General features: G+C 55.4%; 1 protein-coding gene across 1 annotated transcript in view; it reads left to right on the forward strand.

Moving 5' to 3' along the window:
• BOP1 (BOP1 ribosomal biogenesis factor) overlaps positions 1 to 16,710 on the forward strand; it is a 99,711-nt gene that overhangs the window by 15,706 nt on the left and 67,295 nt on the right. Inside the window, exon 3 of the mRNA XM_030554049.1 lies at positions 4,303 to 4,428. Within this exon, the coding sequence (XP_030409909.1) occupies positions 4,303 to 4,428 (126 nt within the window). The remainder of the gene's footprint in view (positions 1 to 4,302; positions 4,429 to 16,710) is intronic.

Raw genomic sequence — 16,710 nt, forward strand, 5'->3', positions numbered from 1 at the left:
AGGGCTAAGAGCTTTTCCGTGCTCCAGAACGCACCGAAGGGTTTTCGCTCAGCCCTTGATAAAGGAATGACCTGTGAGTGCACTCTGCCGGCTGGATAATCTCTGCAGGGGTGAGCTGGCTTCCCCCGTTGAGCCCTGAGCCTCTGGCCTGCCTAGCTTCCGGGCACTTAGGGGCGTCGAGAAAGCAGCTCCCCTGAAAGCCTTTGGTCAAGTAGCAGGGTAGGGTCTCTGCCAGTCTGTGCACGAACGCCACTATCTGAGGATTTCCTCGAGGCTTTTGGGACTGTTTCTTCCCTAGGAAGAGTTCTCCCCCAGCTGGTTAATGTCCCGAGATGTAGTTAATTGCTAAGGACTAGAATCCTGCCTGCATCCCAGATATGCTAGAGGGGGACTTGGGATGGATTTTATACAAGTGCTCTGCTTAAGCAGCCCAAAGCCGGTGGCTTGATCTCCGCTCTCAGGGAGCGCGCTGCTTGTGTCTTCAGCTGGCTGGGGATGTCGGTGGGTTACCCAGCCCGAGGGCGTAGGGATGGGCCGGCGCGGAGAGCGGAGGACGGTGTGCCACTGGCCGTCAGAGGCAGCCTGCGGCGCCAGTGACCCAGTTTGGCGGTGTAAGCTCTTTCTCCAAAGCTCACCGTGGTGGGGAGGGGAGAGGGGAAGTGAGTGGAGGGGAGATGGAAACTCCGGTCCAAAGCCATCTGAGCGCCAAAAGCCTGGAGAAAAACTTATCTCCAATCTCCTTAAAAAAATGTAATAAAGCCTTTTGTTTTTGCAGTAATCTCATCCCTTTGCTGGCCCTGTATTTTCCAGGCTCTCTCCCACCCAGCTCCCTGTGGCGCAGCGGGAGCGGCGTTGGTGTTGCGTATAGCCGAAGGTGATCGCACGCTGTGTGGATTTTACTGCTCCCCTGAGGAGGGTTTTCTGGGGCTGGTTTTCTGATTATTTCATTGAATCCTCTGGTAAACCCGATCCAGCCTGGGTCCCCCGAGAGGAGGAGGAGGGGGATGGGATCGCAGGTCAGCGAGTGGGCGCAGTCTGCAACGTGGTGCTGTCTGGTTACCCGTGTTGGAGGGGGCTGAGCCCTGCCCTGGCTGCGCAGGATGGTTAACGCAGGCTGAGAGCCCCTCCTGGCATGCCAGGGGGCACATCCCAGCATGCAGTGTGCTGACTCAACATGCAGGGTGTGCTGGCCCTGGGGGCCTTGCCAGGCTGCACTGTGCTATGCTGGAACCTGCCTTCGGCGCCATTTTAGGCAGATCCGGTCTGATCCCATCATTTCTGACAAGCAGTCAGTGGGACCCGCAGCTGGCCACGCTGTGGGCACCCCAAGTACTCTGGAGATACAGGTGCGCGTCGCTCTGGAACACTGCCCGGGGCGCCCCGAGCTGCTTAGAGGAGCATAGGTAGCGGACGGCTGTGAGTGCAGCCTTGTGCCTGGTCCATTCTTTGCTAGAACCGCCTTGGGCACAAAGAAAAGCTTGTGGTTCCAAAATGGCAGCACCCTTGTGTATCATCAGCGAAACCACACCCTGCAGGGAAGCTTTGGGGGCTGGCTGCACCAGAGGGCGTCAGACCAAGCAAAGGCCTATCTGCTGCTCAGCCCATGTCTCAGATACATTGTCAATCAGCTTTAGACACCCCAATTCACCCTAAGCTTGAGACTTCCCCCATCACTCTGGACCTTACTAAAGTCAGGATATACCACGTCTACCACTTCCCCCCATCCACAAGACTGGTTACCCTGTCACAGAAAGCTGGTAGGTTGGTTTGACACGATTTCTTCTTGACAAATCCATGCCGACTGTTACTTATCACCTTATTATCCTCTAGGTCAGGGGTCGGCAACCTTTCAGAAGTGCTGTGCCCAGTCTCCATTTATTCATTCCAATTTAAGGTTTCGCGTGCCAGTCATACATGTTAATGTTTTTGGAAGGGCTCTTTCTATAAGTCTATAATATATAACTAAACTATTGTTGTATGTAAAGTAAATAAAGTTTTTAAAATGTTTAAGAAGCTTCATTTAAAATTAAATTAAAATGCAGAGCCCCCCGGACCGGTGGCCAGGACCCAGGCAATGTGAGCGCCACTGAAAATCAGCTCATGTGACGTCTTCGGCACCCATGCCATAGGTTGCCTACCCCTGCTCTAGGTGTCTGCAAATTCATGGCTTAATTATGTGGTCCAGTATCTTTCCAGGCACAGAAGTTAAGCGGACTGGCCCCTGGGTTGTCCTTATTCCCACTTTTATAGATGTGCTCTGTATTTGTCCTCTTCCCATCCCCTGGAATCTCTCCCGTCTTCCAGGACTTGTGGAAGATAATCGTTAATGGCTCAGATATCTGCTCAGTCAGCTCCTTATAGACTCTAGGACTGGAAGGGACCTCGAGAGGTCATCGAGTCCAGTCCCCTGCCCTCATGGCAGGACCAAATACTGTCTAGACCATCCATAATAGACATTTATCTAACTTACTCTTAAATATCTCCAGAGATGGAGATTCCACAACTTCCCTAGGCAATCTATTCCAGTGTTTAACTACCCTGACAGTTAGGAACTTTTTCCTAATGTCCAACCTAAATCTCCCTTGCTGCAGTTTAAGCTTCTTGTTCTATCCTTAGAGGCTAAGGTGAACAAGTTTTCTCCCTCCTCCTGATGACACCCTTTTAGATACCTGAAAACTGATATCAGGTCCCCTCTCAGTCTTTTCTTTTCCAAACTAAATAAACCCAATTCCTTCAGCCTTCCTTCATAGGTCATGTTCTCAAGACCTTTAATCATTCTTGTTGCTCTTCTCTGGACCCTCTCCAATTTCTCCACATCTTTCTTGAAATGCGGTGCCCAGAACTGGACACACTACTCCAGTTGAGGCCTAACCAGCGCAGAGTAAAGCGGAAGAATGACTTCTCGTGTCTTGTTTACAACACACCTGTTAATGCATCCCAGAATCATGTTTGCTTTTTTTGCAACAGTATCACACTTCACTCATATTAAGCTTGTGGTCCACTATGACCCCTAGATCTCTTTCTGCCATACTCCTTCCTAGACAGTCTCTTCCCATTCTGTATGTGTGAAACTGATTGTTCCTTCCTAAGTGGAGCACTTTGCATTTATCTTTATTGAACTTCATCCTGTTTACCTCAGACCATTTCTCCAATTTGTCCAGATCATTTTGAATTTTGACCCTGTCCTCCAGAGCAGTTGCAATCCCTCCCAGTTTGGTATCATCCGCAAACTTAATAAGCGTACTTTCTATGCCAACATCTAAATCGTTGATGAAGATAAGTGCTTGAGTGCTCTCAGATGCGTTTTCATCAGGTTTAGGTTGGACATGAAAAAAAATCTTCCTCTCAGGGTGGTTAAGCACTGGAATAAATTGCCGAGGGATGTTGTGGAATCCTAGGGCCATGTGGGGTGAGCATCAGAAATCCTGGGGCGACTGGTTTGCGGGGAAGGGGATGCTGAATGCAGAGCTGGGTCCGGCTTGCTCTGGGAACAGGTGGCATGGCCCACAGGGGCTGATGTGGCCTGTGCACTCTGACCAGCCAGACATTTATCTCCCAAGCTGCTAGCCCTCTCCAGGGCCTGAGGAACCTGCACACGTTTTTCTCCCTTGGCTAAGCACGTCTCCGCCGTTGCTGGGGCAGGGCCAGGGTAACCGCAGCACACCTTCCTCATCCCCATGGCTTGTCTGGCTCCACAGCTCTGAGGTAGCCTTGCCTGGGCATGGAATGAGCGAGTGCCCTCCCAGAGGGTTATGTCATGGGCTGGGTGGGGCAGGTACCTGTGGTCTGACCTGTGGCTGTGGGATTTAGCAGAATGTGGCAGCCAGCAGAAGCTGCAGGGGATAGGGAATGTCAACCTAGCAAGAGTGTGTTCTCTGTGTACGGGCAAGGCAGCACAGGTGCCTAGAAGATTGCCCCAATGGCTGGCCTCCAGGAGGGTGGGGCTAATAACTCACTCTTCACAGCCCTGGGGGGGGCGTAAGGGGGGGGTCTGTTCCTCTTTTAAATTCACCTAGTCTGATAAACTAACTCCTTCCTTGGGTAATATGGTGACCCTGGTCTCCCCAGGATCTTTAGGATAAGGGCTTGGGTGGTGGGGAACCAACAAGGACCTTGTGGGGGGAAAGACTCGGGAGTCCAGTAGGTCCTGGCTTCTGTGATGCTCTGCAGCAGACGGAGACTCTGGGGATTCATTGAAATTCCCAAATGGGGGCGGTTCCTGAGTCAAACAAGGGTCACGTCACACACAGTCAATGCAATGGGGTCACACTGAACCAAGTCTGTCGTCTCATTGTCTTGCAGGCCGGGGTGGCTTCCCAGAAGAAGGAACAAGGTCAGTGCCAGAGCTTGGAGGCAGAGTCAATGCCCAGCGCCCAGCAGGATCTGCCGCGGAGGGATGAATACGAGGAGGACACCTCAGACGAGGAGGTACGACCCAGGTTGAAGTGGCATACGCTCTGCTGTGGTTGGGACATGATGGGCTGGCTCAGCAGGGCATGGCGTGCTGAACTGGACATTGCAAAGTGCTGTTCAGGGTGAGTGGTAAGGCTGTGGAGTTGGTCCCTGCTTGCAATGCGTTCCATAGGGCCTGCTTGTCTCCCAAGACCGGGGCAAGGCGAAGAGACCTCTTCTGCTGAGACTAGGAAGTCAAGGGAGAGGCCAGAGGCCGGGAATTAGTTCTAGACAGCAGGAAGGAATGGGGAGGGGGCTGATACTACCTGGGAAGCAGTGGGTGGGTTTTTGTTTGGTTGTTTTTTTTTCACGTATACCTTGAGTAATTCATTGTGGGGTTCCACCGCTTGGAAAACTTTGCGTCAGGCCTGTGATGTCCGATCTATCCAGAGCGTTTTCAGGGCAGGAGGGAAATCCTCAGCAGTGTCCCAAAGGGAGCGGGAGCTAGGGGCTGTGCTGGAGAAAGGAGTGCTGTAGTCACCCTCCATGGTGTGTCGGGAGACGGGACGGGGGATCTGGCGTGTGGAAAGCTGGTGCTCAGGAAGGCCAGAGGAAAGGGAATTGAGACTAAGTGCTTGGTCAAAAGAGGCAGCATAATGGGATGAGATCAACAGGGAGGCCTTCTTGGCTCGCCTTTGGGGTGGAGGGGAGAATTTCCCCACGCTGGCTACTCTGTGGGCTGGGGGGGCAGCGTATATACCATTTCACCACTTCCGTTGTGTGTCTGTGAAATTGTTACCCAAGATGCTGTGAAATTCCACTCCACAAGACACCCGCACTGAGTAAGCCAGGCCAGCGAAAGCGCCTTGTGCACTTAACTGGGGTGAAAGCAGTGAATGACGAGGGAAGATGCTGCTGTCTGGAGGGCAGGCCTCATGCAGTGCTGGCCAACGAATGTCGAGTGCCATTGAGAATGGCACTGGAAAGCCAGTGTGCATTGGACAGGTTGGCAGGGAGCCTGGCTATCGCTGCCAGACTGACTTCGGACCCTGGTCAGATAATGGGATGAAGGTTGAGAGCGGGGGGTCACATCTATCCATCCTACGCTGTCGCCCCAGCTCCAGTGAACACACTAGAAGTGGAAAAGGGACAGAGAATGGCAGGGAACAGCTTCTGTTTCCAGAGAGATTCAAAAACCTGGAACTGTTCAGCTTGGGAAAGAGATGACTAAGGGGGGATATGACAGAGGGCTATAAAGTCACGACTGATGTGGAGAAAATGCATATGGGAGTGTGATTTACTCCTTATAACACAGGAACCAGGGGTCATCCAATGAAATTAATAGGCAACAGGTTTAAAACAAATGGAAGTATTTCTTCACGCAACACACAGTCAACCTGGGGAACTTGTGAAGGCCAAAACTATAACAAGGTTCAAAAAAGACCTAGATAAGTTCATGGAGGATAGGTCCATCAATGGCTATTGGTCAGGATGGGCAGAGACGGTGTCCCTAGCCTCTGTTTGCCAGAAGCTGGGAATGGGCGACGGGATGGATCACTTGATGATTCCCTGTTCTGTTCATTCCCTCTGGGGCACCTGGTATTGGCCAGTCAGCAGACAGGACACTGGGCTAGGTGGACCTTTGGTCTGACCCAGTGTGGCCATTCTTATGTGCTAGAGGATAATGGAACCATCAGCAGCAAGCAGCTTTACGGGGGGTTGGTGAAACATTTCTCTTGCTGGTCAAACTCGATGCTGTTTTTAATTGCCCAGTCGGCGACCAAAGGGAATGGAGTAAATGGGATACATGGGTTCCAGTAAAGCCTCTAGTCCAGTGCCGGGACAGAGCGGATTCAGAGGCCCAGAGAGGCAAGAAACCTGGGCAGGAGAGAGCTGAGGGCCCACCCTAGGCTCGTAGGGCAATAGGCACTGGAGTACTTTGTCTCTCGGGTTAGGCCGGGAGAGGAGGCTGCTGTATTTTTCTGGGGGTTGAGGAGCTGGAATTGTAATGGGGCTCGTCGCTCTCAGTTCTGGGATCGTTAGTTTGCTGTCCCCAGAGACTGCTTATCCGTCTTCAGCCTGCCCTGTTTTGGGGCAGCAGTTCGCGCTGAGTCTGTGAAACCAAGGGCGAGAGCTAGTTTGGCCCAGAGTGTGCGGCAAGGAGATGGTGCCGTGCGGCTGACGCTGCCATGGGCTGGCGGGGTGGCTGGAGCTGCAGGCTGCTGTTCAGAGAGCTGGGATGGAATCACCTGAGCTGGGGCTGCGGGGCTGACACCCCAGCTCTCACGGAGCACACAGCAATTGCAAGAGGTCAGGACCTTCCTGTCATGTCCCCTTTGAGAGGAGTGGGGTCGGGAGCCTGCTTGCCTGTCTGGTCCGGCGAAGGCCCTGGAGGTTTGATGTTCAGGGGCTTGAGGCCCACCTGGGCTGGGGCTGGAGCTGTGGAGTCCATGCCCCCAGATCTGGAATAGAGATTTAGAGAGACGTGAAATATACGACTATAGAAAACGTACACTTGTGTAATGGCTCCAGCATAACCCAGGGACAAAACCCTTTCATGCAGGAATTCAAGGTCTCTCTCCCCAGCTGGTCCTATTTCGGGGCCCCAGTGGGGGAAGTGCTGATTCAGAACCTGCTGACATCAGAACAACTTTCCGTGGTTTTGTCCCTGCCCCCAGCACCCGTTCTGTGATTGTATTTATCTCTCTTCCAGAAGAGCCCTGATGCTTCTGCTTGCTGTGGCTGGGATGCGCTTTGTGTTCGCCTCTGCTGGGAGCCTTGCTTGCCTGGAGCTGGCTGAGGGGCCAGGGCCCAGCCCTCCTCCCCCATAAGAGAGAGAGTAGCCAACTCCCCTCGGGGCCAGCCGGGTTTCCCCCAACAGGGCGCCAGTTTCTCACTAAGCCTGGCCTCAGCCTGAAGCCCCAGGTGTGGCCTCCCCCTCCGGGGTTAATGAGAAGCTCATTTGAAGTCTGTGTAGAGATGCTAATGGTCCCTCCCCAAACCTGGTGGGTTATGGCACTAGGTGCTGTGGGGAGCAGCCCAGTTCCACCAGCAGGTAGTGGGCTTTCACCCCACAACCTGAGCTTCCTTTTGGCCAGCCACTGTGGAAGCTACAGAGCCAGTTGGATCGTTGAAGGAGTTGCCTGGCTACTGTCTCTCACGTCCCCCATGGTGCAGCTGAGGTCTGGTGGGCTGGGCTGTGCGCGTGGAGGGGACAGGGGGGCCTTTCTGCAGAACTGCACGGCAGGTTGGGGCTCAGTGAGATCTCGGCTCTTGCTGCCTCTTCCCACCTGCACTGGGCTTGCCGAGGGCTCTGCCCCGACCAGGCTGCCTCCCCCATTTCTCTAGGGAGAGCAAGTGGCCATGTTTGCTGTGAGATCCTGGACTTACAATCACAAATCTAGAAGGTTTTTCTCTGGGGGAGGGTTCAAACCCTCCCTCCCTGCAAGGGCATTGAGTCCAGCTGGGTGTTCCTCAGCACAACTGCGCAGCAGTTAGTCAAGTGAACCAGCCCAGGCTGTGGGTGATGGTGCCTAGTGATCACAGCTGGGCTGAGACCTTCCCAAGGGCTGTCATCGCTAAGCAGGAGCTGGAGGAATCGCAATAGCCAGATCCCATAGGCAAGAGTCAGGTACAGAGTCAGGCCAGTGTCAGAAGCCAGAGCTTGGAGCCGGGTACCGGGCAGGAGGCCCGAAGATCAAGCAGAGGACCAAAATCTGTGTGGTTACCTGGGCGAGATCCGGGTGTGACCCCGAAGGATAAATAGGGTGCTTGGCCAATCAGAGGGCTGTAGGGTACTGTCAGTCTGGGTCCCTTGGGCGATCTCCATGGTGCTGTCTGGCTGTACTGCCACATGGTCTCGTGGTGGCGCTGTGGGAACATCAGCAGACCCAGGTTCTAGTCCCCGGATCCTTACAAGGGGTACCAAGGATGTTGGAGTGGGGCTCACCCAGGGTGGCTGCTGCCGGCAGAGGATTTTGGCCCTCAGACCTGCTGGTTCCTGTCAAACCAGGGACATCCAAGCTTTGCTAAGAGACAGGAGCAAGGTGCAACCACCTTCACCTTCCATAGGCGAGGGCAGCCTGCGGAGCTAACAGGGCTGAGAGCCAGTCCTCCCCCCTCCATCGGAGCATTGCAATGGCCTGGCTGGGTCAGACCCCGGGCCGTCTAACCCAGTCTCCTGTCACGGGCCCTGGCTGGCACCAGGTGCTTCAGAGGAAGGAGTAAGAAACTCAACACTCAGCAGGGTCATCTGCCCCACAGTTCAGGTGTCTGATACATTGTCTTAAGCCCTTAATATCCCTTCCAAAACGTTACCCTAATTAACCAGAGTGTGGCATGGTCCTGCTCCTGAGAGAAAGATCCAGCCCCTGTGGTGGGGGGGGTCCTGAGTGTGCAGCCTGCAGGGCATGCTGGGTAACGTCCTCTCCTGGGCCGTATCTGATAAACAGGACTATGACTGCAGAGACCCCAGGCTGCCCTCGGCTCGTGCCGAGCGGGCTGCCCCCTGGGAGCACCTTTGTTGGGTTTTGGTGCCTAGCCAGTGACCTGCTGAGGGGTGTTCTGTGCATAGCACAGAGCTGGTCCCTTGTCACCTGTACCAGCCCCTGGTGCCTCCAGTGGTGAGGTGACACTTGGGAAGTGGGGCCCTGCGTGGTGGTGCCGCCTGGACGTGGGCTGTGCCTCAGGGAGCCGTTGGGCTGGCTGGCTCTGTGCTGCTCGCGCTGGCTCTGGGCGTGCCTGGGTTTCGGAGCTCTTTAATAAAGAATCAGAGCACCGACCCACTGTGCCCCCGTGCTTAGCACAGACTAAATTTCCTCTCCCTGAGCTCCCGCTCACTTGGCAGGCGTCAGCGCCTGGGCTGGCCAGGCGCCCAAATCACACTCCACCGTGTGCTCTGAGAAGAGACACAACAAAATAATTGGTTTCCTGGCCAGGCGCACTCGGCCACGGGAGCTCAGCATCGCACGCGGGGCCCTCTCCCTTCGCACCCGCTCTTGGCTGTCCGTGCTCGGGTCCCACGCGGGGAAGAACATGAAAGCGCAGGATGTGTCAGCGTTTCCCTGGGTGGGTTGGTGATTAAGGCAGCTCCCTGTGCGGAGGCCGTTCCCCACCCCCAGGCCCCGCAGCCACTTCAACACTTGTCGTCCCGTCCAAGTGTGTCTTCCTCTCCGCCGGGCCAAGATGAATGGCTGCAGGGGCTGTCAGGCCTCGCTGGGAGGAAGCAGTTTGGGGCTTTTGTTTGGTTCTGTTTCCTCCTGCAATGACTATTCCATCTGTCAGTGGATAATGAATGAAGGCGCGTTGAGTGCTCCTCAGTGAGCCGCCGGCCGATCCAAGCTCACTTCCCTCCTCCGCAGCGCAGCTGACCCGGGCTGGGGGGGTGCCGTGGTTGGCTGGGCTGAGGGAGCTCTTCTTTCAGTAGCTGATTAGCCAAGAGAGGGGGGAAAAAACCCTTCAGAATGTGCTGCTGGCAGACAGCTTCTTAAACTCATCACTGTGGGGGGGGGGGGGGGTGCGTGCTTCCTGACCGGCTAGCTGCAGCAGCTGCCTGGGGCTTCCCACTTCCAGACTGTATTAAACACTTAGCACAGCTCATTGGAGGGCTGCCGGCACTTAGCCCCACACAATGGCCACAGAGGGATGTGGGGAAGGCAGCCGAGAGGCCATAATTAGCAGAACACAGAGTCTGAAGGCCAGGGAGTGCTTGCCTATACCAGGACTGGGGCGTCAGGGCCTGCCTCCCCCACATGCCGACCCACGGGCTGCGTGGCATGGGCGTTCAGTGCTGGTCACCGCCATGGTGACCGTCTCGTTCAGCCGTGAGGCCATCTCCCTGGCTGGGAGCATTCCGGAGCCAAGTGCATGGTCTGCCCCTGTGGGGTATGCATCCCCTCGCACGGTCCGATTCAGCACGGCAGTTCGTCCTCTCCTCTGGCTTTGGTTGTGAGGCCTGAGCTCAGCCCCCCTGCTGAGGGTGCTGGGGGTGGGTCCATGGTCTCTCTGGAGGTTGCTCGTTCCCGCTTTGCCTTTGCAGGAAGTGCTGCACCCAACTGGCTTGTTGGGAACGGCAGAGTCAGCCATGCGGTGAACCTCTCTGTGTGCTGCTGAGCATTCAGCCGCCTCCTCTCCCGGGGTCTTGGCTTGAGGTGCTGTATCGCTTTCTTCGGGGGGAGAAAAGCCTGGGCTTGTGCAAAGGACACCCCCCCGATGCCTCCCCCCAGCCCAGCTGCTACGCTTTCCAGCCTTATGCACCCCCTGGCTTGTCCCCGCCGGATGGAGAGCGAGGGATCTGAGCTCTGTCCCTTATCTCGTTGCTGCCTATTAAAGGGTTGGGGGGGGGGGTGTGGCACTGAGGTGTTCCCCAGGGCAGCAGGTCTCGGGCTGGATTCTGGCCCTTGGGAGGATGATAAAGTGCCTGGGACTCGCCTGAGTGGGGCAGTCTCAGCAGCAGCAGCAAGTGTCTGAGGAAGGCTTGACCTCCAACTCCTGCAGCCAGAGTGGAAAGTGTCTCTCTGTGCCATGCCTGTGTTTCAGGGGCGGGGGCAATCGGGGTGTTGGAGCTGCAGGGATTTGATAGCCTGGAGTCAGACTTGTTCCGCACGCTGACGCCCCGGGATAGGTCAGTGCCGCAAAAATACCTCCTCCTGCACGCCATCGCAGCTGGGTTCTGGCTGGGCCAGGCTGGCATTTCCAAGTGGAAACTCAGGCTGGCTCTGTGCCACCTGTTGGCACTGGGAGAAAGTGCAGTAACCCTTCTGCTTCAGGCTTGCCCAGCAGAGAGCTGCCTGGAGCAGAGCATCAGGCTGCTGTGTGGCACGGGGAAAAGAAACCAATTAACTGGTGCTGATACAATCATAAAAACGAGGAACTCGATGACTCTATTTTCTGGCTGCCCCAGACTTGATATTTAAAGTGTTCGCACAGGAAAGAGTTTCTTACTCTGGAAGGAATTACATCAGTGAAATACATTGAAACAATCAGGTCTCTGACCCAAAAAGAGAGAGAGAGAGAAACCCACAACAACTTCAGCTGAGGAGCGGAAACTTTTTTCCATTTATTTCCCCCTCTGTGTGCTAGGTCTGCGTGCTCTGCTCGGGCTCAGTTTTCAGCTCGTCTCTTTTGAAGCAAATAGGCGCCTCCCAAACAAACCTGCTGAGATCCCTTCTTGCTGCTGGAAACTCGCTGGCATCATGCCTGCTGAAAGGAGAAGGCGCAGGGTTTTTATTGAAGAACTAGCCCCATGATCTCCTCCCCAGTCCTGCAGGTTGCCCGGGCTTTATCCAGCCAGAGCTCTTGTTGGCCAGCGGTCCAAAGGCTGCACCCGTGCTGGATAAAGCGTTGCTGATTGCCGAGGCCCTGGGGCCTGCAGCTCTGTGAATGGAGACGGCGCTGTGACGATGCGGTTCTGGCGGGACCCAACTGAGAGTGCCAATTCAGGACCAATTGCTCAAACAGGGCAGTCACAGCCCAAGGCTGGGGTTTTTCCACCTCTAAGGCAAACCAACCCAGCCAGACAAAAAGGACTTTGGTTTTACCCCACTGGCTAACCACAAGTGTCACAAGCAATTTCCTTAGACACTCCAGTCTCCCAGTGTCACCACCAGTCCCACTCGTCCTGGGGATGAATGGTTATGAAAACCAACACCCGAATGAAAGAAAACAGTTCTCTCGATTCCAAAGAATCAAACCCCAGACCCAGGTTAATATACAAATCAGATCTTACCCACAAATCATGCTGTTGCCAATCCTTTAGAATCTAAAATCTAAAGGTTTATTCATAAAGGGGAAAAGGTAGAGGTGAGAGCTAGAATTGGTTAAATGGAATCAATTACATACAGTAATGGCCAAATTCTTAGTTCAGGCTTGTAGCAGAGATGGAGTAAACTGCAGGTTTAAATCAAGTCTCTGGAGAACATCCCCCACTGGGATGGGTCATTCAGTCCTTTGTTCAGAGCTTCAGTTTGTAGCAAAGTCCCTCCAGAGGTAAGAAGCAGAATGGAAGACAAGATGGAGATGAGGCATCAGCCTTATATAGGCTCTTCCAGGTGTAAGAACACTTCTTTGTTCTTACTGTGGACAGTTACAGCAAAATGGAGTTTGCAGTCACATGGGCCAGTTCCTGCACTTTGCTGAGTTACAAGGCGTATCTGCCTCCTCTCAATGGGTCAATTGTGTAGCTGATGGTCCTTAATGGGCCATCAAGCAGGCTAGGCAGAGCTAACACCAACTCTTCTGGGGTGTCACCCAGAAGCACAGCACAAGTTTGAAATACAGTCAGGATAGAGCCAATACTCATGACTTCAACTACAAAATGATACAGACAGCATAATCATAACCAGCAACCCATAACCTGGTCTTAGACACCTTATATGACCCCCTTTACATAAGATTTGGTGCCACTACAGGACCTTGGTTGCAACCATGTTCTATATGGTCCCAGTTTATATCAATAACGAAATGTGGGTGGCTCTCCCACGACACCTAACATCTGGTCTGTATTCCCCTTTAGCAGCCCAGTGAGGCCAAAGTATTGCATGTCGTTCCCGGGTTGCAGTGCACCCAAAGGGCTCTTCAGAGCAGTGTAACCATTGCACGGCTTTAGGCCTGGCACAGGATCTGAGAACAGTCTGAACGTTCCCCCAGCCCCTGGGCAGGGCAGGGATCACTCATAGTCCCTGTGGCCGACACAGCTCCCCCTGCAATGGCTCCGGTACCCGCCACGGTACAGGGGAAGGTGCATGCCAGCCTCTTCACCAGCTTTCCAGGACACAAGGGGCCTCAGGGAAGTGTGGAGCACTCCCACTGCTTGGAGTGCCTGGAGCGGCTTCCCTAACATCATGGGCAGAGCACTGGCCTGGGAAGCCAGAGATCCAGCCCGTGACCTTCCCTTCTAAAGGAATGCTGGGTCTCTGCTCCGAGCCTGCCCTAGCCTCCAGGCAGCCACTGCTGGCCTCGGCGTGGCCCCTCCAGAGGGGCTCAGAAAGTCATGGGAGCCCCCTGCTGTAGGTGGTGGCCTGAAGGGACCTTCCCCAGGCTCAGGGGCTGTTCTGAGCACAGAGGCTGGCTTAGCGGATCGGGGGCACTGCACTGTGTTCGGGATGAGCCTGCGAGGAGGGGCCTCTCCCCGTGAATTGCTGGCCCTGGTTCCAGCATCCGATCTCGTTAGCCTGGGTTCCGTTTCAGGGGGGAGAGGAAGAGCTGGGGGCAGCAGGGGGAGGCAGGAGGCTGCTTTGGTCAGATGTGGGACCCGAAGTGGCTCTGTAAAGCCAGCTGCAGGGCTGATAACCCAGCCCTGCGATGTCTGCACCAAGCTGTAGCTCAGGCGAGGTGTCGGCTGGCCGTTGAATCCAAGGCTCTTGGTGGCTGCTCTTGGGAAAGCCACGGGAGCTCCGCTGGGAAAGCTGGACAGGGATGTTTTCTACCCTGGCAGCTGATCTCAGGCTGGTGCACAGCCGCCCTCGCTCTGGTGGGGAGGGAGGAGACTTGGTGCTGCAGGGAAGGAACCGATGCGCTGAGATCTGACCCGTAGCCCCAGCTCTGAGTGCAGCCAGGGGCTGCCTGGGAGAAGTCCGGTGTCTGCCATGGCCGCGCTAGGCCCCTGGGCGGGCTGGGTGTGTGCATTGAAGGCTCCCAGCGCAGTGGTGTTTCAGGGCTGGCTTGCTCAGCTCCCTGTGGAGCCTGCAGTTGTGCCCATCTCTGGATGTGGTCAGCTGGGTGTCTCCCAAAGCAGGAGCTAGGACAGCCGTCTCCTCTTCCTGGCCAGCTCCAGCCAGGCAGGGCTGCGGGGGAAAGGGGAGCAAGTCGGGCGCCACTTCCTCTGCGTCTCTTTGCTTACTAGAATCAAGGTTGGTGTGGCCGGGGGCTTGGAGAGCTCGGGCCCTGCGGGCGAAGGAGGGGTGTGAAATAGACTCCTTGGGCCCAGCTGAGACAGGGAGCTCCTCTTCAACAGGCTCTTTAGCAGGGAGAGTGAAAAGCTTGAGCACCAGCTAAACATTTATAAACCGTGGCAGTGAGAGGAATACAGAGAGGAGCTGGTGACAGAGCTGGGAGCTAGGGAAGCACTGACAGTTACCTGAGAAGTGACTAGGGGTGGGGGAGGGCTTGACCCCATCCATTTCGGTGGGGCCAGGATTTCACCTGGGGAGGGGGGAGGAGAAAAGGGAAACGGGTACTGACATCATCCTGGCTCTCGCTAGCTGGTGAGCAAAGTTCTCTCCCTGCTGCGTGTGGAAGGAACAACCGTGGGATGCTCAGACTACCCAGAAGGTGACGCTCCTGTAGGTAGTAAGCAGCAATGGGAGGCTTGCTGGAAATAAGCACTGTCCCATCTGGAATACAGAGTTGTGCCAGTCTGTGCTGGGCACTGCACAGCCCTATTGGATGGATGGCTGGTTTGGGGCTAAAAGTCCACTTAGTGAAGCAGTGTGATTGATTTCCAAATCCCCATCGGTTCTCGGGGAAGGAAATACAGATGCCCTGCATGGGCCAGACCTGAGCTCTGGCAGCCAGAGGAGTGAAAGCATGTTCCAGCGCTAAGAACTGATCACCAAGCAGAGTGGGACTGGGGCGTGGGGTCCTCCATGTGACCTTATGCAAGTTCCAGCCCCCCCCACCCCACCCCCCATCTAGCTCAGGCAAAGTGGTGCTTTAAGCTGCAGCTAGCGGGCTGGGCCCATGGCTGGCTCTAATGCGTGGGGATGCAACATCTCCAGTTACAGTGACTCACCCTCAGGTAATCCACTGCCCAGGTAGCTTTGGGTAACTGAAGTGTGGCCGCTCCGGCTCGGCTGGCCTGAGGGCAGTAATCCCTGGACTAAAGCCTGGTCTACATTGTCAAACTAGCTCAATCCGGGGGCCAAGCCCCTGAGCAGCATAGTTAAGCCGACCTGCGTCCCTGTGTGGCCAGTGCCAGGTCAATGGAAGGATTCCACCTGCTGCCTCTTGGGGAGGCGGATTAGCCAGGCCGTGGGGATAACTCTTCCCGTCGCTGGAGGTCGTGTCTACGCTGAAGTACAGCCCTGCTATTGCAGCTTTTTAAGTGTAGCTAAGCCCTAGCTCATCAGTGGAAGACAAGCCCTTAATCCTGCCATTTCTCAGTGGCATGGGGCTGACCCTTTTTCCCACTGGGCTATCATCTCTTTGGCCTCCGCTCGTCGGGAGGGGGCTCTCGGGTCCTGGGCACAGCACCTGGCACAAATGGGCCCTGCTTTCAGTTGAGATGCTGTTGTAATAATGTTCTGTCTCGAGCTAGCCCATGGGCTTAGGCAGTTCTGCCCAGTCCGAGGGGAAGCCACTTCTCCCGTCGGGCCAGGATTCTCTGTGCCTTGGCTGCCGCTGAAGGTTTTGCTACAGTCTTTCTCAGGATGCAAACTGGCTTTGCTGCCGCTGTCATGTGGTTTGGAAATTGGCCCGTGGGTAACTTGCCCTGTTGGGTTGAGGGATGTGTGGATCCGTGTTAGGTCTGATCTTCATGAGTGTCGCTAGTGAGCTGGGAGAAGGGAGTAGCCAGGACAGAGCACTGAACTGGGGAGAGCTACTAGGCCCAGGGAGAAAGCTGGCTGCAGGGATGGCTGAGAGAGAGACCGAGGAGTGACGGTGAACAGCTGGGCACACTGTGGAGAGCCCTTATGCCTCCCATCAGCCTGCACAGAGGCTCTGGTATTGCCCTGGTTGGAACATTTTGTGTGGAAAGGGCGTGGAGGGAGGAAAGGAGAATCCCGGGACTAGAATCTCTCCACGGTCTTGCTCATCACTAGCGGTCCTAAGAGTGCTGCCCCTGGAGGCTGGGAGAGAGACCCGGCCAATCCCAGCATTCGCCCCACTCGCCCTGCCTGGTGGGGCTGGAGGGTGAATGCGAACGTCCTGCAGTAATTCCTGCCCCAGGCAGTCCCTTGGGGATGGAGATCTGACGCCCACCCCAGTACACATGTGTGTATGGCCATGGCCGGCAGAGGCGAGGGTGCTCACTCGCTCCTCACCACGCTCAGGAATGCCTTGGCACCGGCGCTGCTCGCTGCTGTTTTTAAACCCCACGTCATTCTGTCCTGTGCCTTTTCCTGCTGCTGCGCCATTGGTTTTCATTTAATCCCAGCATGGAGTATTTTATTTTTCTGGGAAGTGGGGATAAGGTTACGGAGCTTGGCTACTTCACTGAGCTGTAACGAGGAGAGATTGGGAAAGATTTATTTCACCAGCAAGGAAAGCAGCTCCTTGGCTGCGCTAGTCTGGTGGTGGGAATTCGGCAGCCCTGGGCTCTGCTACAGGAAGGGCTCTGGGCTCACCCAAGCACAGCATAGGCACCTGGCCTCATGGAGG

This window comes from Gopherus evgoodei, chromosome 2 (assembly GCF_007399415.2).
Source record: "Gopherus evgoodei ecotype Sinaloan lineage chromosome 2, rGopEvg1_v1.p, whole genome shotgun sequence".
NCBI classification, from domain to species: Eukaryota; Metazoa; Chordata; order Testudines; family Testudinidae; genus Gopherus; species Gopherus evgoodei.